Genomic DNA, 26210 nt, shown 5'->3' on the forward strand with positions numbered 1-26210 from the left:
AATTTTCATCAAGGATGTCCCCTAGGCCTGCCTTCTCATTTGGCTAAGAGAAAAAAAAAAAAGCAACTGGCAGTTGCTATGTCTTCTAGGCCTCCTTTTTTGGGCAAAATTTTATATTCTTGTGCAATCTTTCTTTGCTTGAGATAATCTACACATTCATTTGTTTGTCTAACTGAACTGTATTTTGTGGTCTCAAACTCCATTAGGAAAAGATCCCTCTCCTCTGGGAAATGAAGGGGAAAGAGTATGATGGGATCAATACTAGTTTTTCATGGTAAACCTTAAATACCACTGAGATGACCTTAGTAATCTATCGACATAAGCTAGCATGCTAAAATGGATCTGTCTGAGCAAAGATTTGGAGTTTCTTCCAAGGATACAAGCTGTAACTCATCCATTCTTCTAGGCAACACTTGTCCACAATACTCCACGAGTTTTACCATGGAAATCCACCCAAGTGCTGGGCACCTTCTCTGATTTCTCCTGACATTTTGAGGATACATCAGTGGAACGTTTAGTCGGGCTGTCCATGAGCTATCCTTTATTCTCACCATATGACCAGACCATCTGTTTCACTCATACACTTCCCTGACTGTATTCTTTACTCCAGTTCTTCTTCCAAGATCTTTTATCTGTTATATGTTGCAGCCTACTCACACCTACCATGCACTTTTCCATTTCCCTCTGTGTGAAAATAATTTTTTACTTCCTTGGAAACTAATGTTTCGTGATTAATCTCTTAGTATAAATTCAACAAATGTCAAGTCAATTATTCTGAAAACATTCTATGTTTGTTTTTAAATGATTTTGAATAAAGAGTTACTGAAAAATTATGGAAAGTATTTTATATGTCAACTGCATAGATTATGTGATTACTATGCCACAGGAATAATTTATGCCTTCTAGAAAAACTGATCCCATGGGGAAGGGGTAGAAGTGGGAGAGAAATCCCCTCCAGGACTAATTTACTCTGTATTTATTTGACATAGAATCAATCCTTTGACAAACTTTGTCATGTGCACCACTATTCTTCATGCAGGGCACTCTATCTGCTATCTTCATGACATTGCACTGGTCAACTTCCATCCCTAGAATGTTCTCATTTTTTACCTTCACCTCATAAAATCCCTTATTTCCTTTGCAACTCAAACATAATGCCTTTCTGAATTTGCTCAGCTGTTATTACTCTCCTTTACCCCAATACCTACGTAGGTATGGTCCCTCTTAGCTGGATGTAAGCTTGAAAGACAAGACAATCTAATTATTATTATTATTATTATTTTTTACCTCCAACACCTAGCCCAGTGCCTGACATATGGTGGGTATGTAAATAAATGCTCTTTGATAGATTTTGTGATTATAGTATAATGAGGTACTAGGTGATGCACTCAAAAGTGAGTGCTTTTGTTATTGCCATCAATGAAAATAGAACTATATAAAAATTCTGGCCAAATGGTTCCTGTCTGTTGTTTTTCTTTCAGTTTCATCAGCAAATACCAAGGGAAATGATCTAGCTCACTGTGCCAAGTTTTCTGTTGGCTTCCTTTTTCTTCTTACCATTTAGTTCTACATATGAAAGGCAATGATGAGTCTTTTAATGTAATGTTCTGGCCTAGAACTTGAATGCTAAGCTGTGGTCTTTTCTTCCCATTTGATAAGGAAATAAAATGTCTGCTTTGTGAGGTGATTTCTATGCTTTTTTGACATCTCCTACAATAACTGTTTTGCAATGGCTAAATGCGATAAAATGTTAATAATCAAGAGCTTAATTTCTGCCCACTTTCCATTTTTTGGAGTACATATCTTGTTTAAAGTGATCTAGACAGAGCTGTTGTAACTGCATACAGTACCCATCTGTATCATTATCTCTTTTAATAAGAATTTACTTTAACACCACAGTCCATTATCTGACCACATAAAAGCTGCCTCTAAAAATGACTTCCATTTTAGAACCAGGAATTTAGTGTCCATTTTGTCTAATATCATTTTGGTGCCTGCCTTTTAGTCATATGTTGTTTCTCTTCTTCATTGTATACAGGCCTTTTGAATAGCATATTCAAACCATACTTCTTGATGTAAGGAAGTGAGTGACTATGTGCTTGTTGCCCATAAACTCAAGAAATATGTCATATTTAAACAGAATTAAATACAAAGTTGTAATATTACACATTAATAGAAATATTTTTATCATTTGGCATCTGTTAAAGCAATTTCTAAAAAAGATAGATGGGCCTTTCCCCACTTCTTTACATTTAAATAAATAGCTTTAAAGTGTCCTAAGTATTTATGAAGTTAGCAGCTGAAAGGGAACCAGGATGATAGCAATTTATTAGCTTATGAGAATTTATCTTTACCCATGACAAAGAATTCATCTTTGTACTACAATTTAAAGCTATACTTCCCAGATCCAGAAGCATGACAGGTAAGGTTCTAACATAAAAAATTACTACAGAATTAAGTATTATTATGCTCGTAGAAACAAGTCAATTGTTTCTGGTGGAAAAGTATTCTTTAAGTTTCCATTTTGAATGTGTTTTGACTAAACATACAATAAATTACTGATGTGTTGCAGCATTTAAAAAAACAAACCAACCACTACTCCTCTAGAAACTTTACATATATCCAAGAAAAGCAGCCTTCCTTTTCTCATTAAGTGAATACTAAATGTTGTCTCTCTGGGCAAATGTGCAGGTCCACAGCTCCCCTTTCTAAAACAAAGGTTGGCTAAGAACACAGGAATATCTTGGTTGTAGTACTAACCTCCTGCCTTAAAAAAGGATTTTCCTTTTTGAGCTCCTCAGAGAGATCCTCTCCCTCTAGCCATTCCTTCATGCCAGTCTGTTCTGCCCAGGCATTCACAGTAGCTAGAGCAGCAGCTCGAACATTGTTCTGCAGAAACAAAATTCACAAAGAATCACAATCCACAGGACTGACGGGAGGAGGGAATGAAGAATCTATTCTCTTACAAAGACAAAAAAGAATAAGAGTCTCTAAAATTGGGGCTTTTCTTCTCCTGGAGGACATAACATAGAAACAAGTGAAACAATACAAGAAACTGTGAGGTGGAAGAAAATATTGATCAACAGGTTATCAATAGGAAACAGAAGGAGCTAGCACTTGGAACAGTCTTGAAGGAAACCACATTGTTCAAGGAATCATAGGTAACCAGAAGTTAGGCAAAGTCTCACCTGCTTTGAAAAATTTTAGAGATTTCTGCTGTTACTTCCTAATAATACCCTCACTCTAACACTACCAATAGAAACTCTCCTTATAATAAAGAAAACTATTTACATAAAACAAAACTTCAAAGGGGAACCACACCTTTCCAATTGTAGATACTACAGATATAAAGGAAGGTTTCCATTTTCAGCCTGACCTCATTAGAGGATTACATTTTCAGAAAATCTGTTTCTCTACTCTCTAGTGACCAACTGCAAAGAACTTCATGTAGTTCCATATTAGACAGTGAGGTACTAAATTACATGGCCCACTTCTTTTTGACCAGCTATCTATGTAACAGCTTTCCATTCCCACCAAATTTACAGATCCCAAAGGGAAGGTGCTACTCCAGGAGAGCTCTTGGCTTTTACTATTCAATGGAAATAGAAAACATTGAGCAGCCCAATCCCACACAGTAAATCTGGAGCAAGTTAGAGGGTCAGTCAGTCAGCATTTATTAATACTTACTGTGTACCAGGCACTAAAGAAAGGTGACAACAATCTCTGCCTTTGAAAAGATCACATTCTCACAGGGAGACAGAACATAAATCACCAGGAACATGTATGATATACATGAAGCAAAAGGAAGGGAATGGAGAAAAGATTATTTATCTCTCTGCTTGTCCTTAAACAAAGCCTGCAGAGGAGAGGAGTTACTTAATAAATACTGACCCGATTAAGACTCAAGAGTTGGGGGAAGATAAGACCCACAAAGGTGGATTTGGGATGAATCTTGAAAGAAGCCAAGAAAACCAAGAGATAGAGGGAAGAGGAAAAAAAACTGAAGGCCTGGAGACAGCCGGCCAGTGCAAAGGCATGAAAACAGAGGTGCAGTATTTGAGGAACTATAAGCAAGCTGGCAGTGTAAATGGATCACAGAATACAAATGGAGAGGATCTGAATGCCAAACAGAGAATTCTGTGTGATCCTAGAGGAAAGGGTGAGGCACTAAAGTTGACCAAGCTGGAACACAACAGGAGCACCTTGGCAGTGGAAGGAAAGACAGACTAGATTAGGGAAGTGAGAGCAAAGGAGGTTATCACAATACCACAGACAAGAGGTGATGAGAGGCTGTGAGTTGAGAGAAGGGAAATAGTTCTATGAGAGGCTGTAGAGGAATCAAAGACAAGATTGGGCAACAAGTGAGATTTACTAGGCAAGCATAAAGAAAGGAGCCCCCAATAACACTGAAGTTTTAAGCCTGGGTCATCTGGAGGATGGCGGCCCCTCCAATAGAAAGAGGGAAGACTAGCTGAGAGGAAGGCTGTTAGGGAAAGATCACATTAGGCCGAGATGCTACAGAACATCTAGTTCAAATCCGCTGAGAGGCAGCTGGTAATGTGGGACTGGCGGTCAGAAGAGAGACCAGGCTGGATACATACATCTGCCAATCATCCGCAGAGAGAAGGGAAAGTTCTGCCTCCTTCAAATTCACTCCTGTAAGCCAGCCAGTTCTCTAAGAAAGAAGAACAAGAAGCATAGAGAGTGCAGCAGAAGCCACGAGAGTGGATAAGATGTCGAGCCGAGGACAGAACCTTGGGGTACGACCACAATGAAGGGATTAGCAGGGGATAAAGAAGCAACAAAGGAGACCAAATGTTCACACCTGGAGAGAGGCCATTTCCAGTTGACAATGAGGTTAGAAGTCAGGCCGTATGCTGAAAGTTTAGCAATGTGTGTGGAGAGGAAGAAGCAACATCAGATGAAGATGGACTTCTTGAGGAATTAAGCCAAAAAAAGGGAGAAGCGACACAGGACAAGAGCCAGTTAGGATGGGAGGGCCAAATAAGGGCTGTCTGAAGATGGGGAGACATGGGTGTGTTTGTAGCCAGTGAGGAAGGACTCCACAGATAGGAAGAGATTGAAGTTAAAAGACAGTATGGAAGATAACTAGAGAATTTATTTTGCAAAATTAGGAGGGGATGAGATCAATAGATTATTTCTTCACGTAAAACTCAAGTAAAAGAAGTGAAGGTGAGGTATAAGCTTGCCTGAAACAAGAGAAAGGAAGAGAAGAAAGCAAAAGTTCTTGGCAAACAATCTAATTTTTTTTATTTTATTTTTTTTTGTGAAGATAAGGCAAGAGTAGGAGGGGGAGATGCTATGGGAAACTGAGGAAAATTGTTTGGAACAGATAAGGAAGGAGAGGACAAGAAAGGGGTTGGTGATGGCCTAGAAAAGAACAGAAGGATAGTAGGAATGGAGATTACAGTGAATTTGAAGAAGAGGGTTACGGAGTTAAAAGGTACAGAAAAAGATAGAATGACAAAAGATTGTAATAAAATAAAGTTATCTCAAAGTCACACAAAAGGAAGAGTAACTCTTACTGGTGAGAGCAAAACCAAGACAATTACAATTTCGCTATGGAGCTGAAGGGCTGTAGCATAGGGCTTGTTAAATTTTATGGGAATATCAAAAAGTGTCTTAGAGGTAAGAACCCTTTTTCTTTAACAGTCAATGTTCACAAATTGGCATAAATTCTGAAAAGGAAAACTACTGGGCTAAAAATATTGGCAGTTATTGCTGGGAAAGCATGAGTTTACCTTACTGTCTCCAAGAACTGTGATGATTGGGATGCCCAAGTTCTTCACATGCTGCTTGACGTTTGGGCCCATCGCCACTGCCAACTGCTGCAGGATGCTCAATGTTTGCTGCACCTGGACAGAAATAACACGCTCACTTATATCAAATGCAAACTCTTGAGTGAACCATGCTCAAAGCCCTTTAACAACTAATGCAGTAATATGACCTCTTATACAGAGTCATTCGAATGAATGGTTTCCCTCTTTGGGCAGTGACTCATCTCAGCTGATTTATAGCTTTATGCTGACTTTAAGAATCAGGGTTAGGGTTAGCATGGGCTGTGCAATGGTCACTGCCAATCCTAATTTACCTCTTACTGTCAAATGGGCTCTTCTTTAGGAAAACCCCAAGTTACAAAGCTCAGTTTTAAAGTAACAGAAGGAGTCATGTTTCATCATCACTAGATTTCTTTAAATAAGGAGTTAACTAAACTGAGTTAATATACAATTTTAATTTATACATAGTCTTTCAGAAATGTGTTTAATGCATAAGGTATATCTACACAATAGTAAGATATTAAGGATTAAGCATTTCACTACACACCATTAAAATAAACAAGGCAACAATGGAAATACAACCCACAACTGAAGAATGCATGACATACCAAGATTTTATTTGAATCATTGAGTCGACCCTTCAAGGCAGTTGGAAGTTCACCAATGTTAGGCTGTATAAACTTTGCTTCATTAATGATACTTGACACTTCATCCAAGCCTTCCTTCCGAATTTTCCAGTTCTTGTCCCCAATCTTAGATATCAGCTCCAAAGTGATTTTATCACTGAGAAAGAGAAGCAAAAATTCACACCTTTAGTAAGATGACCAGAGAAAGATCATCAAAGTTTAGAAAGAGGTTCCCGGCTCTGCGGCACTTCTCTGTCAGTCTTGGGGACATTGGTTAATTCAAATTATGATGCAAAAAATAATATATCTCAAGTTCTCAGAAATTCATCCAGCTTAGCCCTAAATCACTAGATGCCTTTAGGCTCCTCCTGTTGGAACCTGGCCTGGGGCCACACCTTCCTGAAGCCAGAAATGAGATCTTTTGATGCAATTCACTATAGGGAGTGGATGCCAATTTGACTTGTCTCCTATTCTTCCCCTCTGCTTATAGGGGATCCTTGGGACTGAAGTATAGCTCCCTCAAAATCTTCTGGTACATCTTGAGTTTCTTGGTCTTGGCTAACAAATCTGTCTTCTTCTGCTTTCTACTCCTGAATCCTTCAATGGAGTCCCCTTCCTTATTCTGGAAGTCTCTGCCCTTCTCTTCCTTGGGATGCCAGACTCCAGCAACCCTAGGTTAGCTCAGGTAAGGCTAAAGAGCTGGCCAGAGGTACCCAGCCATGCACTGCATCTTTCAGCTGAAGAACTGCCAGGGGACCTCCATGCTTGCAGGCAGTTCCTCCTGTTTCCTTGTTCTTTATAGAGAAGTCTAGGAGCTCCAGGTATATCTATTTTGTCCTCCTTGCCTAACCTTTAGGCTTTAAGTGGACTAATCGAAACTCTCTGCAATCAGATGCTGTCATTCAGGGCCCTCCATAAACTCCATCAGCTCCTGGGCCCCTGGGAGCAGCAGGCAAGCTTGGACACAACAGTAATACCATTGCTGTGATACCAGGAAGACAGTGGAATACCAGGTAATACTCCTGCTGTGATACAGGAGGACAAAGGAGATCAGTTGCTTACCTACAAAAGGGTGTCAGATAAAGAAGTTCAAAAAGGAGACAGCTGAGAAGGCCCTGTCTGCTTAGTTGGAGGCTTTAACGTCATGGCATATACCTGAATCCCTCATGGGAAGTCCAAGCTGCCTGAGCCCTAACTTTTCCTCTGGGTAAAAGGAGATCAGCTGTTTGGCCGTATTTTTTAAAGCGTTTGGAGAAAGTAGGAGACATTGAAGCAGTGGCAGGCAACAATGGAATCTGCCTAGCAGCTAGTCTGATAGCATTTCTGATCAAATAAAACCTTTATTTCTTACATCAGAACATACCTGATTTCTACCCTTGGCAAGAGATCTACAACATCACTGCCACCTTCATCAGGCTCATCGCCATCTTCTCCTTCATCTGTACCACCCCCAACATTTTTAGAAGTTCCTCTTGTTGGGGCAGGAGGGGTTTGTCCCTGCATCTGCAAAATAAGTAAATAACAATAGTTATCACCTCTTCTGGGCCAGGCCCTGGGCTCCTCGTTTGACAGGTATCATGTCACCAGATGCTCCTAACAATCCTGCAGATGGACGTTCTTTCCCCTAGTTTTACCAATGAGGACACTGAAGAAGAGTGAGTAATGTGCCCAGGACCACACAGCCAGCATGTGTCTAAGGTCAGACCTGAATCCAAGTCTTCCTGACTTGAGAAGCAGTGCTCTTTCCCCTGGGCTACTTTGTTCTCTCTCTCCTTCGTAGGGCCTCTCTGAACCTCATAAACATGGAGGGGGGGGGGCGGGCCCTAAAGCTGTCCTAGGCTCCCTCCTCCCTCTGTGCTTGATCTCAGCCGCTCTATGAATTATGTACAGGTGAGTCTCAGATCAGTTTGTCCGTCCCTAATCTTTCTCTGGACTACTAGTCTTATATTTCCAATGGCTTACTAGGCATATATCTTAAAACTTAGCATGCCCAAAATGGAATTTGTCTTTTACCTGAAAGCTCCCCTCTTTTATACCTTATTTTCTGCAATCAGCCTTTCCCAGATAATCACCAACTCTTCTGTACACAGTTGGTGACAGGCTGTTTCTCTCATTAGCTTATGGGCCCCCTTAAAGTTCAAGGCGTGTTCCTGCCTCTCTCTGCATCCCCACTGCTTAGCAGTGTGACTAGTATAAACAGAATGTGTGAGATGAGAAATCAGGATGCTGAGATTTTGGTCCTCTTCTTTTAAGCAACTCACTCCTTTGTAAAGTAAAGGAGTAAAAAAATGATCCCAAATTCTGATTTTGTTCTATAAAACAGCTAGTAATGCAGGAGATAGAGACTTGGCTAGAAATCAGGAAGTCTTGAATCAAATTCAGCCTTGGCCACATAATAGTTGTATGATCCTGAACAAATCACTTAGCCTGTTTGTCTCAGTTTGATCAGCTGTAAAATAAGGATAACAATACCCACCTCCTGGAGTTGTGAAGGTTAAATGAAATAATTACAAAAGTGCTTAGCAAAGAGTCTGGTCCATAGCAGATACTATATAAGAATGCTAGCTGGTCTTATAAGTATTACCATTTTTATCATTATTAAAAGGCTACAGGGAAGTCAGGATGAATATTGAAAAAAGGACATTAAAAGATCTTTTTATTTAAATGATGAAGTTGGAAATCAAACTGTAAAATGTCAAGAGAGTGGAAGCTCCCATTGTGGACAGTCTTCTTGGTGACTAGAACCATGAAAAGGGGGGAACTATAGGACAGCAACTTGCAGAAACAGATGATCAAATTAAGCTGTGTTTGTAGATCGGAGGGACCAATCAGGAAGCAGGCAAGGACTAAAGACCAGCAAGATTGAAGTGCCAATATCCTGGCAAGACGGAACAAGCCCTTTTGCGGGCAGATGGGTTTATCTTCAAGAAGAGACAGACTAAGTTAAGGTAGAAAACTGCAGAAAGAATGGCATCAATACACGTGTCAAACTACAATAGACATGTGGAAATTTTAATCTCCCTGAAAAAAGGGAACTGATAGACTATTTGGAAAAAGCATATTACTATTCCATTGCCATCTGACATGGTCCTTACATTCTGTAGTTGTCTCATTTTTCAATTAGTTCTGACTGTATCAATGATTCCCTGAGGAATTTTCTCAGGAAGGTCACAGACTAAGCCAGATAACCCCACATGGGTAATGTCATTCTTTTTTTGAGGTCAAAAATATTTGCAGCACTGGAGAAGGTTTGCCAGAGAAAGGAAAGGAGTTGGTGCTTCATCACTGAAAATGATGAAAGAAATAGAAAGACTGTGGCTAATATAAAGAAACTTTAATTAAGACTCACTACTGTTAAAAGTTAATACCCTAAAAGCATTTCAAATAACATTTTTTAAAAATAGCTTTTTATTTTCAAAATACATGTAAAGAGTTTTCAACATTCACCCTTGCAAAACCTTGTGTTTCAAATTTTTCTCCCTTCCTTTTCCTACCCTTCCCTTAAACAGCAACTAATCCAACATATATGTTCAACACATGCAATTCTTTTATACATCTTTCCCCATTTGAAATAATATTTCTAAGCCCATTAGTTGGAGAAACATACAGCTTACAAAATTCTTACCTTTTCAAACTCTGCATCTATCTGAGAGAGGAGGGCTGTTTTCTCATCCTCAAAGAACATTCGCAAAGGAGGGCCCACATACAGATACATTACTCCAAGTAGGGTGATGGCAGACGTCCTCACAGCCTGCAAGGCAAGGCAGAAAGGACATATATAGTGCAGAAGAGACACCAAAAGCCTCTGCTTAGTGGCTCTACTGACATTTTCTATTAGCTACTCACTGGATTTGTAGCAGCCAGAGCTGTTTTCACATTGCTGATGAAAGCTTTGACATTCAACCTAGAAAAAAGAATAGTGAACATTCAAAATCACCCATAAGATCTTGAGAGAATAGAAGATCATCATCTATTATACCATTACAGTTATAAAGAGAAGAAACAAATAACTCAAATGAACACATTCACAAATTTGCAACACAGAGACAAGGGAGACTCTCATGGCAGGGAGAGGGAGAAGGAAAACAGGGATTGAGAAGAGGGTAAATGTTTAGGACTTTAGACCTTCTGTGGACATTTTACACCATCCCACTAGCGGAAGGCAGAAGACACAGTGAAATAATAGGGTTACTGCCATGTCATACTCAAATTCAAGGGTGAGCTGTGAGGATAGGCTTTTTGAATTCAAAGAAGTTAGTTTTGTTAACAGCTATATATTAATATTCAATCATAGGCAACAATATTAAGCTAGAAACAAAACTTATTATCTTCCAGTTTATTTATCTTCTTACACTTACCCAGAAAAACCAAATTCCTTTATTGCATTGGATAGCCAATTCAATGTTTCTGACTGATTTTTGGGATTTTTCTGTGAGAAAGCCATTGACATGACCTGAAAGAGAAAAACACTAATCTCTATTTTTCTTTCCACTATATAGTATATATACTTTATCAGTTGATGATAAAAGCATAAAGGGATTTAAATGCAATAGATTCCTATTCCCATATCTCACAAAATTACTACCAAATCCCCAGTACTCTCTTCTTCCTCACTGGAATCAAAAGGGACCAGAAAGTTAGAGCTTGAGAGAATGCTGGCAATCATTTTAGCTCAACCTGCTCAACTGCCCAGAAGGTGACTGAGCCTCGGGTGCCCCGGGAGACAGCTAGCAAGACAGCCAACACTGAAGTTTTGCATCTTTGCATCCAAATCCAGGCTCTTCTTATTACACCTGCCTCATGCAGAGCCTAGACAGAAGTCCCAAGAGTAGATAAAACACTCCCACTTGCCTATGCATTCTTGGCAACTGTATCAGTGCTTCCCTGAGGAACTTCCCTCAGGAAGGTCACAGACTATGCCAGATAACCCCAGATGGCCTTTTGAGGTCAATAGAATCTACAGCACTGATGGAGGGTTTTTGCCAGAGAGGAGAAAGGGCTTGGAGCTGTATCAGTGAAAATGATCATGAAATAGAGTTAAGAGAAACTAGTGTCACAGACCTGTTCAGCTGTCCATGGAAGAAGACATGCTTCCGCAATTGCTGTCAGAGCTTCCTTTGCATTATTGCCACATTTCACATCTCCAATTTTATCCACAAGACCATCCAGGACAACCTGAGCTGAAGTTTTGGAAAAGTTTCCCTTCTGAGCAATCAAAGCAACAATGTGAAGCTTCATTTGCATCACCTGAAGAGAGAGAAACACCATGGAGGCAAAACTGAGTCAAAAGATCCTTGAGCTGAATATATCAACTTGGAAGGGATGAAACCAAAGCCAAACCAGGAACACTGGCTTTTACCGGTGAGAGGGGCCTCAGTGATGGCAACCATATTGGAGGCTAAAGAGAAAAAAGCACCAAAGCACCTCAGAATATCAACTTGTAATATTACAACCCACATAGTCTCTAAATTAAAACGTGCCTTCTTCGACTCCTTTATTTAGACTTGGCAGTACAGGCACTCCCTAAACACTGAATGGCTATGCTACTTGGCCCCACTCCTCCCTCCTACCAGTCCCCCCTGACTATAATGAAAGCTACTGGGAAAAAGTAGGGACTTTATGATACCAATTTCAGATTTTCAGAGAGGATGGGGACATAAAAGATCAAAGTCCCTGAGTTTAAAAACCAAGGAGTTTATATGGATTGGAGGGATGTGGGGTAGGGGCAGCAGTGTACACAATACACACACAGACAAGTAAATATAAATTAACTGCAGGGGCTAAAGAAAGCACTAGCTAGTAAATAGGCGGGGGGGTGGGTGGGGGGAAATCAGAAAAGGCTTCATATAGGAGGAGGACCTTGAAGGGAAGAAAAACCAAGAAACCAAAAAGAAGACAATTTGTTAAGCTGACTTGGAGACAAACTAGATGATATTCCCATCATCAGAAAATCTTTCCTCATACTAGCTACATTTTAAAAGTTTAGTTATAATACTGGCCACTCTGATCATTAGAATCTCACGTAAGTTAATAAGAATAAAAATGCAGCTCCCTCTGATAAGGCTAATGAACTCACTTCTTAGTGAATGAGTTCCCATTTGAATCACTCTGTCTTCCTCACACCAAGTTAATACTGACAGAAGTGAAGGAATAGGAATTTGGATATCAGGGCGAGGAAGACCACCTTTTCAGAGGGCAGAGCAAGGAGCAGAATTGGGGAGGGAACTACACAGGGAAGTTGGATGAAGCATAATGGCACTTAGAATCTGGAGGCCTGGGAAAGGGGAGAAGGAGGTGGAGTGTGCTCACAGAAGAAGAATGTGTGGGTTTGTAGGGAGGATGGCTGGATAACAAGGCTTCCTACACCTAAGACATAGAGAGGAGTCAACCTTAGCATTGCTAGTACTGCATTTTTGCTACACTATGGGTTAAATGATTTTTTTATTATGACATCTGCTCGGCAATGATAGTATCTTCTATGGGAAAATGTGTTTCAAATTCCCTAATAAGTGACTTATAAACAAACATTTATAATACACATTGGACGCTACTCAAATTTCTTTCATTGGTTTACTTTAACAAAGTAAAGAAATTCTCATTTCCTGATTCTCATGTAAATTCATTATAAATGAAAATTATAGACTTCTCCAAGTTAGTATTTTCTAAAAGGAAAAAGTCAGCAGATCAAACTCTATCAAAATCTATCTCCTGAGTGGGAACCAACAAAACACCCATCCCTACTCATTTCTTTTTCTTTTTTTTTTTTAAATTGATTTATTTCTTTTTATTACTTTTTATAATTATAACATTTTCTTTGACAGTACATATGCATAGGTAATTTTTTTTTTAAAACAACATTATCCCTTGTACTCCCTTATGTTCCAAATTTTTCCCCTCCTTCCCTCCACCTCCTCCCCTAGATGTCAAGCATTCCCATACATATTAAATATCTTATAGTATATCCTAGGTACAATATATATAAGTAGAGTCTGAGATGAATCCACGACAAGGGAAAAACTGGAAGAAAGAGGTGCCTCTTTCCTTGACGTCAGCAACAGGCAAGGAAATCAATGAAAACATACTGTTCTCCATTTTTAAAATAAGGAAAATTCAAGATACCTGAAAGTTGGTTTCTTTCCATCCTGGCTTCTTAGCCAGCATCCTCACCAGTGCCTGACACGGCATTTCAGTTCGGTCCATTAGCTCAACAGCCTTAAAAGTTAAAAACAAAATCAAGATTCAGAAGCTGGCAATTAGCCATGAGAAGTTATATTTTTCAGCTTTCAAATGTTTGCACGACACCATGCAATCTTGTGATACTTATATAAACCTTATGAAATAGGAAAGGCAGATATTCTACTTTGTAGATAAGCAAACTGAGGCCCAGAAAATGAGTGTCATTTTCATAAGTCTCCTAAACTCTAGTGTTCTTTCCACCTCATGTTGTTTTAAATTAAGATTTGGTAGCTACCAAACTTAATAAATAATAAAACTAGCTAAACTATGTCCCTTCTTTAAAATGAGGAAACCAATTCCTTTACAATCTCTTCAAAAGTTGTCTGCTCTTTCAATAATTCAGAATGATACCAAAAAGGCAAATAGGAACAGGGAGGGAATGTTTATTTAAACAGTTCTCAAAAGAATCAACAATCCTAGGAAAGACTGCCCAAACCTGTAATTACAACTGAAATATTAATCAAAACAACTCTGAGGTTCTCCTTTATACCCAGCAAATCAGCCAACACGAGCACAGTAGATGCTGGCAGGGCACAAGAAGTCAGGCATCCATCCTAGCTGTTGGTGGAGCTGTGAACTGATCTAACCATTCTGAAAAGCCACTTACCATTAAAAAGTGGCAGAAATGTCCACAGCCTGTGACCCAGAAACCACCTTTCAAATATATAAAATCATGAATATATGTCAAAAACAGAAAAAAAAAGTCCTACATATGCCATAAGGTTCATAGCAACACCTTGTGCAGTAGCGAAGAACCAGAGAATGTCACAAACTGTGGTATGTGAATATGGAATAATATCATCATGTCATTAAGAAACAATGAAAATGAATTTTAAAAAGCGGGGAAAATTTATCTACTATTTTAGAGTGAAGCAAGCAGAACAAAGAAACTAAAGTACATAATGATTCCAATAATGTAAATGAAAAAGAACTACAAATACACCCAAACCCCCATGTCTAGCTGTAGAATTAGAATGACCAAGTGGGGCCCTCAGAAGAATCTGCTACTTCTTCACTGCAGATGTGGAGAGCTAGGGGTGCACAGGATTATGTCCATAGTCACAAACAGACAATGTATGATGGTCATTTTTGCTGAATTACTTTTTTTTCCCCTTTTTGGAAAAAAAAAAAAAAAAAGTTAGGAGGGATGGTTCTCTGGGTGGCAGGAGGAAGGACAGATTAAGAAATGAATGCACTCAATAAAAATGGGATAAAAATTGTTCAAAGAAGACGAAGTTTGTTCCACTTCACTTGAATGAAGAAGCATTTTTAGATAAAAGAAAGCTCTTGGAGTGGAAGGGTTGGGAGGAGTGTCATGCTCCAATCGATACAAACAATTTAAGGCAGAAGTTGATTTTTACAAAAAGGCACTATCCACAAGGCCAGGAGGCCAAAGTGCACTGGATACCTCTAACCCCTAGAAGCAGAAGGTGGCAGCAGTGAGTCACCTACTGGTAGTAAAGCCCGGTCTGGCAGGCCCATCCTGCTTTTCAGGCAAGGCTATCTCTTTCACAGTTACTTCTTGCTACTCACCTTCTGGAATTCCTCCATGCAGGCCAGCCTTTCCTTCCAGTTACTACTGTCAAGGAGCTGGAGGCAGGTAGGTGGAAGGACGACCGAAGCTTTCTCCTCACATACTTCTACCTGAAAGACCAAACCCAACAGGATTACAAGGTACCGAAGGCAGCCAGAGGCAAGGCCAAATAAGAGAGCAGTCACACAAGCTATAGTGGACTGGGGTCTTGTTGGATTGCTATCACCAACCCATTCCCAATAAGCCAAAAGATGCAGGCTTCCTGAACTAAGAGAAGGAGGACTCCAGGCTCCATTCTCTAAGTCTCAGTTCTCTAAGCCCTTCTCTGAGGGGCACTACTTACCGAAAGCTCAGGCTCCACTATCTCTTTGACATCCGGGCCTTTCTTGTTCTTAGATCCAGAACCCCCAGCAGCTCCAGAGACAGCTGGTTTTCCCTTCTTAGGTGGCCCACTAGCCTGAGGGAAAAAAAAAAAAAAAAAAAACCAAGGAAAAACTTTCAGAAAGTTCATATAGTTGAAATTTAGACCCACAGTTCAATAATCACTCACTGGTCACATTTTCCTATTTTAGATAAATGTATTCACCAAGTAAGTCCACTCCATGTTGATGAATCTCCAAACACAGGTATTACCATTAAGTCAAAATAGTAAAAACACAGAAAAATTAGAATTCCATATCTGCCTACAATCCATTTGTGGAAAATAGACATTTAATTCACACGAACACTAATTAGTTACGAGCTATGGGTAGGATACTAAATTTAGTGCTTTGCTTACAAAGAAAGATCTGCTATCAGAGGTGGAAAAAACAAGTATACAAACATAGAATAACATGAAACAGTTATATAAAGAATAGCAACATGAAATAATTATATAAAGGAGAAGTCCTCATAAAATGCTAGGAAAAAAAAAAAATCTGAGAACAGTTTCATCTAGAATGGGAAAAAGATATAAAAGAAAACTTCCTAAAAGATACTTCAGACCTGGGCTTTGGAAAAAGACAAAAATATAGGTATTGGGGGTAAGAAAGGAAAAAAATGAGTCATTTTCAGGTTTGGGGATGGCATGAATAAAGGTAGATGAGAGTAGTATGAGACTGGGAATGGATAGTGAAGCATCTTAAATAGTAAACACAATACTTTGGTAAGTGAACAGCTATCACTTAAAATTTTTGAGAAAGAAAGGACATGGTTATGGCCATCTATCAGGAAGATAATATGGAAGATTGACTGGAGAAAGAACAGCCTTATATGAGTTCCTGTAAAAACAGGACTACAACAGCTTAGATAAGAGAAAATTCAGGATTTGATTTCTCACTGAAGATATGGAATCAAGGAAAACAGAATAATCAAAATTGACTCAAGATATAAGGCTGACATCAATAGAAAGGTAAAACATCTACAAGTGGGTCTTATTTTGGAAAGACCATTTCAAGATCGATTAAAATGGTGACATGCTTTGATGACTCAAATTCACCCTGGCAAGGAGCTTGCTGAAGGTAGGACCAATACTCCTTAGGTCTGAAGGGTGTCATATACTGCTCATACTTCAGTGGGATAGGTTCCCCAATGCTAATGAGACCACAGAGAGAGCATGTCATAGTGTCAAGGACACTTCTAACCTTGACTGGCAACAGGAGTGACTCTGGGAAGCCACCTAACATTTGTACACCCCAGGGAATTCTAAGACAGTATGTCCAATGGTCTCTGTACGTTTCCATCCCTCAGTCACTTCTGCTCCTACAAAATCTACTTCCCCCAAAACTTCTATCCATTCAAGTTTCAGTGACTGTGTTCTACCCACTGCAATGTGCATCCCATCCTTTCCACCTTTGTACTTTCTCAGGGTATTATCTCTGCTCTGGTTCCACTTTTCTCTATTTCTGATCTGGACACTCCAATTTGCCATTCTAAGTATACACTATCCTCACCTTTTGGATTTCTTAGCCTCCTGTCCTCAGCCTCACAATATCCAACTCTTGGTTGCTGAACAGAGCTTAAAAGCTTTTGTATCAGTCTAACAATCATGCCAAACGGACATATGAATTCATGGCAGACCAATCTCAATTGGGCCCCAAGGTAGTTCTTATATTCATAACTCCCTCACTCTTCAGAAAAATCATTCCAAACTTCTCCTCCCTCCTCAAGCCTCCCAATTGTGTCTTTCCCCCTTCACTCAACTTTTTGTCATGTCTTCTCCTTATTTAGCTAAGGCCACTATTTGTCAATGGACTTTATATCCCACTTTTGAACAGCTCTAATTGTTAGCAAGTTTTCCCCAACATTAACCCTAATTCTGCCTTCTTGTAACTTCCCACTATTGATCCTAGTTTTTGCTTTGGGCCCAACAGAATAGATCTAACTCCAATTCCAAATGACAGTCCCCAAATCTTAAAGAGTTTTCTTAGCTCCCTTACTTCTAGATCCTCATGCTCAGAGTCTTCTCTTTTCCAAGTTAACTATCCCTAGTTTTTTTTCAGCTTATTCTAAGGACTTTCTCCCAGCTATGTTCCTCTGAAACCTCTTCAGCCTTTCAATAGCCTTCTCCAGCCATGACTCCCAGAATGAACATGACATTCCAGATGTGGCCTACTTTTGAATCAGAAGAGAGTGAACACCCAAGTAAGACAGTCAGAAGCAGCCACATATCAGCTTTCATATGATTTTTGCCATGTTTGTTGATGGTGAACATCTTCTTTAGAGACAATGCAGGAACTGCATCCTCAAGGGAGGGGGCCTAGATCTATGATGCCATTTGTCTAAGGTTCTCAGATGAAAGACTCTACCAATGCAAGGCAGTCCCTTCCCTGTGACTTATAATGACTTATCCAGAGGCATTGAGCCAAGATGGGTCAGAGGTCTTCCTGGCATTTAGGAGGGCATGCTATCTCCCAGAGCACCCTATCACTGAAATGGTCCCCCAAGAGAAGACAAGAAGGAAGCTGCCTGTTTACTTACCTTAGTGGCAGGGGCCTTTTTCAGGGGCCCTGATTTGGGTGCTGCAGCTTCTTTCACATCCTTATCTCCCGCAGCTCCTGATGCAACAGTCTTCCCGGGAAGCGCTTTGGACTCTCGTTTATCAGCTGTGGCTCCTGCTTTTTTGCCATACACCAGCTCCACTTTCTCTGAACATTCTTTTATCTGAGTAATGATATTGACCCCAAAGTCATTAGACTCAATTTTAGGAGATAAGCCCCAGAATTTTACTTGATAAATCATCTCTGAACACTGATTATTTAAGAATTCCAACAGAAAACTACTCCCTTTCAAACTGAAACTACAAAAGTAACAACAAATTCATATCAACAAGTATGTGTACTGAATTTGTCTACAAATCTCATCCTAATGTACTTGCAAGCTCCAGTACTAAAGGAAGACAAATCTATTAAGAGATTTCTCAGTCAAGGTCTAGAAGTTGTAAAGAAAAAAAAAAAAAAAATCAACAAGTTTCAGTCACATGCTACTTTAACTGGAAAAGTAAATGCCTTCCTTCATCCCTTTTTCCCTCTAGAAACACTTAAGTTCTTAGAATTAAGTCATTACATATTTATTAAGTGCTAAGTGCTTGGAATTAAAAAAAAAAAAAAAAAAAAAAAAAAAGGAAAAAAATCTACTGACTCCAAGGACCTCACATTCTAACAGGGAAGACAATATATAGAAGGATGCTGAAAAAGAGGGTGGGAAAGTATCCATAGGGACATGGCACTAAATTTCAGAGACTAAAAGATGACTGCTCTCTACCCCTCCCTAAAATGGGAGATTCTGGGAGGAACTTACAGATGGGAGAAAGGGGCTGACAGGGAGTATGGAGAAAGCAGATGAAGCAGAAGTAGGGAAAGACTAACTCAAATGATGCCTTCAGTGTGCCCCAAATGTTAATGCATAACCACCAATTCTATGAATTACTTTGTAATCACTATACATGATGTTTCTCACAGTAAAATGAAATTCCTTGAGCCAGGATAATTTTTATTTTGGTTTTTCATATCCTTAGGATCATGCACATAATAGGCACATAAGCATGCTGAAAAATAACTAGCATTCAGACTAAGTCCAGCACTTTACGAATATCTCATTTTGTCCTCACAACCGCCCCGGTAGGTAGGTGCTATTATAAACCACTCTGCAGACAAGGAAATGAAGGCAATCAAGTTGAACAAGGTCATCCAGCTTATACATGTCTGAGATCTGCATCCAGCTCTTCCCAACTCCCACTCCAGTGCTCTGGCCACTCCTACCATCCAACCCTCTCTGCAGGTAGGAATGTGACTAAGACAGCAGGGGATCTGAAGTTCAAATCCCAACTTGCATTTCCTTGAAGCAGGTTCCCCGCCCCTACTCTCCTCCTCCAAACATAGATTTTCCAATTCTGAGAAAGAAAGCAAAAAGGCCAAAAGGATTTTGCTTCCTTATCACCCAGTCCATGTTACTGACTCACCCTGTCCAGCTTGAGCTTGTCCACATCTGCTAGAAAAGGGTTAACTGCTTTTTCTCCAACCACTTTCAAAGCCGTGCCCAAAGCTTCAAAGGCAGCATCTCTAACCTCAGGGGCAGAATCATTTATGTGCTACAGCCCAAAAAGGAAAGAAATAAGTTTTGTTTTTTTTTAAAAAGTATTACTGATCTCAATCCAGATTAACGGGAGCAAGTCAACACATATGAAGTTAACATGGGAGTCTGTTCCACTGATAAAACAGCAAGTTTTTCAAAAAAGTACAGTGAATCTCAAGTATTTCATGATTCCGATTCCATCATCTATCTATATCAAATGAGCTTAAAAATTTCAACAATTTTGATGATCTCTTGTCCTGTCCAAGTCAAACAGCAGGGATATGGAGTAGGATTGACAAATTAAACCATTAGAAGTTTCATTGATCACAATCATCCCATGTCTTTTCCTACAAAGTAGTTACACTAAAGAGATAGTTGAGGGACAGCACTGCATAATGAGAGGCTATAAATATTGCTAAATATAAATATTACACAAACACCCTCCTCCCCCAAGTCCCAGCCTAAGTCCATACCTTTAGGAGAGCAGCACAAAAGGGCTTGAGCAGACTCTTAGGCAGTGTGGAAGAAGTACAGTGACGAAAACTTCTTGCAATAAAAAGGGATGTTTGCTGTTTGATGGTTGGATTTTTGTTGTCCATCACAGCTAAAATATCCTCACTGATGCTCTGGAGAGTGGTCTTCAAAATAAGTTAGGAAAGAACAAATTAGGGTCAGACAATGGACACTAATCAATTCTGAATCACATCAACCACAATATTAAATGTGACTAACTCACAGTTAAAAAGATTGCATCAATGGCTTCCTGGAGGGCCTGCACTACTTGAGGCTTCTTCTCTTTAAACTTCTCCAGGATGGTCGGCACTACCTGTGAAAAGGGGCAGCTCAAGTTGAATGAGACTATTTCACAATTCCTGAAGGAAAAAGAATTATGTACAAGCTAATTTAAAATGATCCATCCTGTCCCACTAGAGGGGAGAAATGAAAAAACAAACAAAAAAAAACAACATGCCTAGCTGAGGAAAGGCTAAAATATATATATTAAAGAGAGAGCATAGCTAGATCAGCTTATTTAACCTCAACAACTAAAAATCTGTCAAGGCTACTATTCCTTTTCCCATGTTCCTAATACCCAGGACACCAGATGGAACACTTTTTCAAAGGCCAAAAGTTCCATTCAAAATTGATACATAAAGGAAATTTATTTTATATGAATGCTTCATGAAATAAAGAGATAAGTACCAATTGGCAACAACCATTAAAATGAAGATCATAGGATTCATTTTTTTTTTTTTTTTTTGGTAAAAAACTACAAACTTGAAATCCAAACAAAGAATTTATAAAAAATTGTTAAAATTCGTCATAGAACTGCCTAGACCAATTTACAAAATATTAATATGCTGAGACAAGTTACTGTTATCTCTTTATATTTTTTTAGAGGAAAAAAAAAAAAAAACTAAACTAAAAACACCTGCTGATAATTCTCCCACCCCCACCCCCTACGCTGGGGTTAAGTGACTTGCCCAGAGTCACACAGCTAGGAAGTGTTAAGTGTCTGAGACTAGATTTGAACTCGGGTCCTCCTGAATTCAAGGCTGGTGCTCTATCCACTGCGCCACCTAACTGCCCCTCGATAATTCTTTAAAACAAGTTCTTATTTTGTGAGATTGTTATGAAAGTTATCATCAGATTTCAGACTAAAAAGAAATGTAATGCCCTTAGCTTAATTATAGACTCTCTGGGGGAAAAAAAAATTGCTTCTGATAGAAAAAGTTACACAAAAATTTTCATAATTCTCTAAACTAATGTAAGAAAAATTGGGTCCTGATACTTATACTTAATCCATGATGTTGTCAATCAAGTTGGTGTTATACAAGAAGAGTCTCTGAAATTATTTTTAATATAGTAAGTAATCCGTAATAAGGATTCAGTTCAGTATTTATTATATTATTAACCTAGGTAATAAAATGATCAATTTGATTAAGAATCTGAATCCATTCAAAACTAAGGCTTTTCCAATAACAGAATGGTCTGTTTGCTAAAAATTATTTATGTCTATAAGTTATTAAACTTTACTGAACTCAATGGTTTAGTTAACAGAGATTTCATATCCTATTAATTCATTTGCAACTATGCAGAGTTAACATGAAAGGCATCAATTAGCTTAAATCTCTCATTTTTAAATAATAAAATAAAACATCTATTTTGATTTAGTATTTAATTCAATATCAACATTGTCAATTTACTTGTCATAATTGACTTTAAAATTTTTTTTTTTCCTTTTGTGAGGCAACTGAGATTAAGTGACTTGCTCAGTGTTACATAGCTAGAAAGTATTAAATGTCTAAGGTAGGATTTTAACTCAGGTCCTCCTGACTCCAGGGCTGGTGCTCTACGAATCGCGCCATCTAGCTGTCCCTAAAATTGACTTTTCATTCGAATGCTTTGTATACATCAACATGATAGTTGAGGAGAATACAATAAATATGAAGCAATGTTTAGAAGTAATTCTTTTATTAATAAAGTAATTTGTCTTTTGAAACATAGGATGTGGTATTTGTCAGTTGTAAGGTTTTTTTTTGTTGTTTGTTTTTTGTTTTTTTAAGTACAGAAAAAAAAAAAAAAAAAAAAAAAAAAACACAATCATTTCCCCTGCTGGTTCCAAGATGCCCCACATCCAATGGGCTACTACTTACATGGCCTGCATATTGACCAAACTTCTTCCTGAGCCCAACAGCAAGCCCAGTAAGACATTTTGCTGCCAAAGCCACCAACATGACATTAGTGTCCTTTCCAACAACCTGAAAACAAAACACAACAGTATTAGTCTAGCACAAAAAAATTTTGAAAGTCAAAAAAGTCATTGTATGGAATCATTACATATTTTCCCTGTCATATTTACTCTTCAGTAGTTAAATGAGTTTTGAGGATCCTCCCACAATTTATGTCAAATATATAATTTTTTTCTGTCTTTTTCCTAAAGACCAAAAGACACATAAAAGCTTAATTTTATATATCGCAACTTCCTTCTGGAGATGGTAGAGAGGCCAGAAAGAAGGCAGCCTGTATCACCCTGTGGATGACAAATATGAAAACTTCCCTTAAAACATGATATGCAAAATTACATGGACTTAAAGGGAGACAGTCATTTTGGAAGAAGCTCCTTAAAGGATCCCTTATTGACAATCTTTTGGTTTTAATTCATGAGCAAAAGTGAGACCTGAAGAGCTGGATGGACAGCCAATGTTAGGTCCTTTCTGATGTCTCTTGGGGGAATCTAGATGTTTCTAATACTATTGTAGCATGTCCTTGAAAGAGCAGTGGGGTTTGTGAGCCTCAGGTCGAAAAGTCTTTTTTGTGAGTCCCCCCCACCCCCAGTCAGTTTCTCCATTATATAAACTCATTTGTGTTAAAGCGTAATTGGATTTAATGTAATGGTAATGAAGTTCTACAAGTCACATAAAGATGGAAAAAATACTAGTGGGAAAATGAAAAATAAAGAAATATATCATAATGAATTTTGAAATTTTTTTAGGAAAAGGAACAATAACAAAGACCAGATTTGAACTCAGGTTCTCCTGACTTCAGGATTGATGCTCTATCCACTGTGCTACCTAGCTGCCCCTTGATTATTATTTTTAAGGAATTTTCCATTTTTTATCATGAATTTAAGACTTAACAAACACAAATGTTGCTCTATTAAAAAATACAGAAAGAGGACTACATGTGAAACCATCAATCCATACTATATAAATTTTAATGGGAGAAGATCCATTTTAAAATGGTAGTCCAACACTGCCTTACTTGTCTGTGTTCCTTTTAAAATTCCATTCTGTTCTCTTTCTATTTATTAGGGGGAGGGAGGGAGAAGGAAATGCCAGCAAAATTTGACAAGTAGAGGAGATTATGGAAATGAAAAAAGTACTTTTCAATTAAACAGAACAATTAAAGGAAAAAAAAAGGTAACCCAGGTAGTACTGTACTTGTAGTATAAACTAGAAATCTGGCAGGATAAAAAAAAAAAAAATAATTTGAAAAGCATTCTTTGAAAGACTCAAAAAAAAAAAAAAAATTCACTTACATTGAGAAAAACAGTGACAGGGATTCATGTTCCTAGTACCAAAAGTGTCTTTAGGCATAAAAAGGAGGAAAGAGGAAGATAGAAAAAGATAGAAAAACCTTTTCTTTCAGGTTTTCTTCTTCTTTCAATTTATTCCTTGTCTTTTTGATGTTTCTTTCTCACCATCTTTCCTTTTCATTGGACATAAGGGAATTTAGGGAATCAAGGGACTGTAATATACAGTAATGGAATCATATTTTTAAAAAAATTGTAATCAAATATTATGATCTCTACTTTTTTTTTTTTTTTTTTTTTTTTTTTTTTTTTTTTTTTTTTTTGCTGAGGCTGGGGTTAAGTGACTTGCCCAGGGTCACACAGTTAGGAAGCATTAAGTGTCTGAGGCCAGGTTTGAACTCAGGTCCTCCTGAATTCAAGGCTGGTGCTCTATCCACTGTGCCACCTAGCTGCCCCCATGATCTCTAGTCTTAAAGAGAAGATGAAATAAATCTTTTACGTTTCCTCCCTCTAAAAAGGAAAATAGAAACACCTGAAAGAACTGATTTTTCTTCCCCTATAGATCACAGGAGGAGTGAAACAATCAAATCATTAGAACTGGTAAGGTTCCATAAAGTACCTAGTGCTCTCAGCTCAGTAAACAGAAGCAGAGTTAAAGTGAAAAGTACAGCTGAACATGGCTAATTAGCTCAAGAGTCAGGTCTAGATCCCTGGTCTCCAGGTTCCCAGCTTGGTGCACTTCTTCCTGTAGTAGCAATAAAGCCGATAAAAGAAAAGGTCTTTCCTGTGTTCTCTCAACACATTCTACTGCCTATGGAGAACTATAAGATTTGTGCTGTGAAGCTAAATTCAGATTCACAATCCCAAAGCCTGGTATACTCTCATCTCAGAAATCTGCAGCAAGCAGGATTTTTTAATGTTTTTCATGATTTACTTCACAGCATCTCGGTTAGTCAATAAGCACAGCAAGGCCCTTGCCAAGCTTAGTGCTGGAAGGAACCCTGGAAGCTATCAGGTCCGGCTTCTTGCCTTACTTGAAGTCCTCCAATGAGAAAAGAACCCCCTACATCTGGAGGCACAGGTTTGTCCTCTCTGATCATCTTCAAAGTCTGTACTCTTAATACCTTTAATCTTTCTTTCTTTCTTTTCTTTCTTTTTTTTTTTTTGCTGAAGCAATTGGGGTAAAGTGACTTGCCCAGGGTCACATAGATAGGAAGTGTTAAGAGTCTGAGAACAGATTTAAACTCAGGTCCTTCTGACTTCAGAGCTGGTATTCTATCCACTGAGCCACTTAGCTACCCCTAAAAGTTTTTACTCTTATCCCTACAAGGTAGAGTTGTATTTTCCATTTTCCAGAAAGCCATTAAGTATAAAGATCTACAACCATACTCAACTTAGGCCTCAGTAATCTGAAACCAGAGCCACATTTTCTTGCCCATCTGACATTCACAACAAAAGCACTGTTCTTATACGGAGCTTCATTCTGTTCAATGGAACCTATTTTAAAATGCTATTCTGCAGATTTACAAAAGTGAAAAACCCTCTTCATAAAGTTGTCTCATAGCCTATTAAAAGCAAGCAGTATAAAAATACATATGATAATGGTCACTGCTTCAAATAACTAACCTAAGAGGATACACAATCAACTCTAGGAGAGAAACATTCATAGCTTACTTATTCAAGAAGTATTAGTAACCATACTCTTATTGAGAAATAATTTTTGAGTCAAAAGGGTTTAAAAGCCAAGCATGATGGGAGTCTCTATTTTGAAGACATCATACTAATGCTCTAACAGCTCAGATTTTACCTTTTTCAGTGCTTTTACTAAGTCCGAATAATCTCCAGCTTCCAGTTTGGGGTTTTTAACCAGCACTTCTACAGCTTCCAGAGCCTCTTTTCTCTCTTGCCATTTTTTAGCCTCCTGCAGGAGACACAGTAAGAGTCACATATATAGCTTATACATTATTGACAAGTATAAAAGCTCGGTCTCTATGCCCAATAGGAACAAGCTGAACAAGTGTGAACAACATGTTAGTTACAAAGAGCAGGGTAAAGTGAAGTATTAAGATTGAAACTGAAGCATTACAGCTTATTAACACCATGACCCTGTTCAAGGATATTTTTTCCTTCACAAATTATTTTCCTAAGAAAGTCTGGAAATCATGTTTTACAGTAAGCACCATAGTAGGAATACAGTGTTGTATAGATCTGCTTATTTATTTAAGAAAATTACACTAAGCAAAAGTCTCAGTCAAGAAATATCACTATCCCAGAAATTCCTTATTATACCTGCAGAAATTATGTGATATGGATTTTCAAGCATTAACATGACTACAAATCACAGACCAATCTAAATTTTTATTGCCCTTAGTGGCCAGTTCCTTACGTTATGGACACATCTTAATCATTTTTCCCATGATTGTAAGATGGGA

At 38.5% G+C, this 26210-nt stretch overlaps 1 protein-coding gene across 5 annotated transcripts in view; it reads right to left on the minus strand.

Moving 5' to 3' along the window:
• CKAP5 (cytoskeleton associated protein 5) overlaps nt 1–26210 on the minus strand; it is an 81232-nt gene that overhangs the window by 22576 nt on the left and 32446 nt on the right. For all 5 annotated transcript variants that reach the window (XM_074273001.1, XM_074273000.1, XM_074272999.1 and 2 more), the window contains 17 exons: nt 25586–25699; nt 22400–22504; nt 20482–20571; nt 20219–20383; nt 19633–19761; nt 18153–18335; nt 15538–15651; nt 15194–15304; nt 13544–13636; nt 11486–11671; nt 10783–10877; nt 10271–10328; nt 10050–10175; nt 7788–7927; nt 6407–6581; nt 5763–5876; nt 2761–2889 (listed from right to left, as the gene is read on the minus strand). In XM_074273001.1, coding sequence (XP_074129102.1) covers nt 2761–2889; nt 5763–5876; nt 6407–6581; nt 7788–7927; nt 10050–10175; nt 10271–10328; nt 10783–10877; nt 11486–11671; nt 13544–13636; nt 15194–15304; nt 15538–15651; nt 18153–18335; nt 19633–19761; nt 20219–20383; nt 20482–20571; nt 22400–22504; nt 25586–25699 — 2127 coding nt within the window. The remainder of the gene's footprint in view (nt 1–2760; nt 2890–5762; nt 5877–6406; nt 6582–7787; nt 7928–10049; nt 10176–10270; nt 10329–10782; nt 10878–11485; nt 11672–13543; nt 13637–15193; nt 15305–15537; nt 15652–18152; nt 18336–19632; nt 19762–20218; nt 20384–20481; nt 20572–22399; nt 22505–25585; nt 25700–26210) is intronic.

Source organism: Sminthopsis crassicaudata, chromosome 6, assembly GCF_048593235.1.
Source record: "Sminthopsis crassicaudata isolate SCR6 chromosome 6, ASM4859323v1, whole genome shotgun sequence".
NCBI lineage: Eukaryota > Metazoa > Chordata > Mammalia > Dasyuromorphia > Dasyuridae > Sminthopsis > Sminthopsis crassicaudata.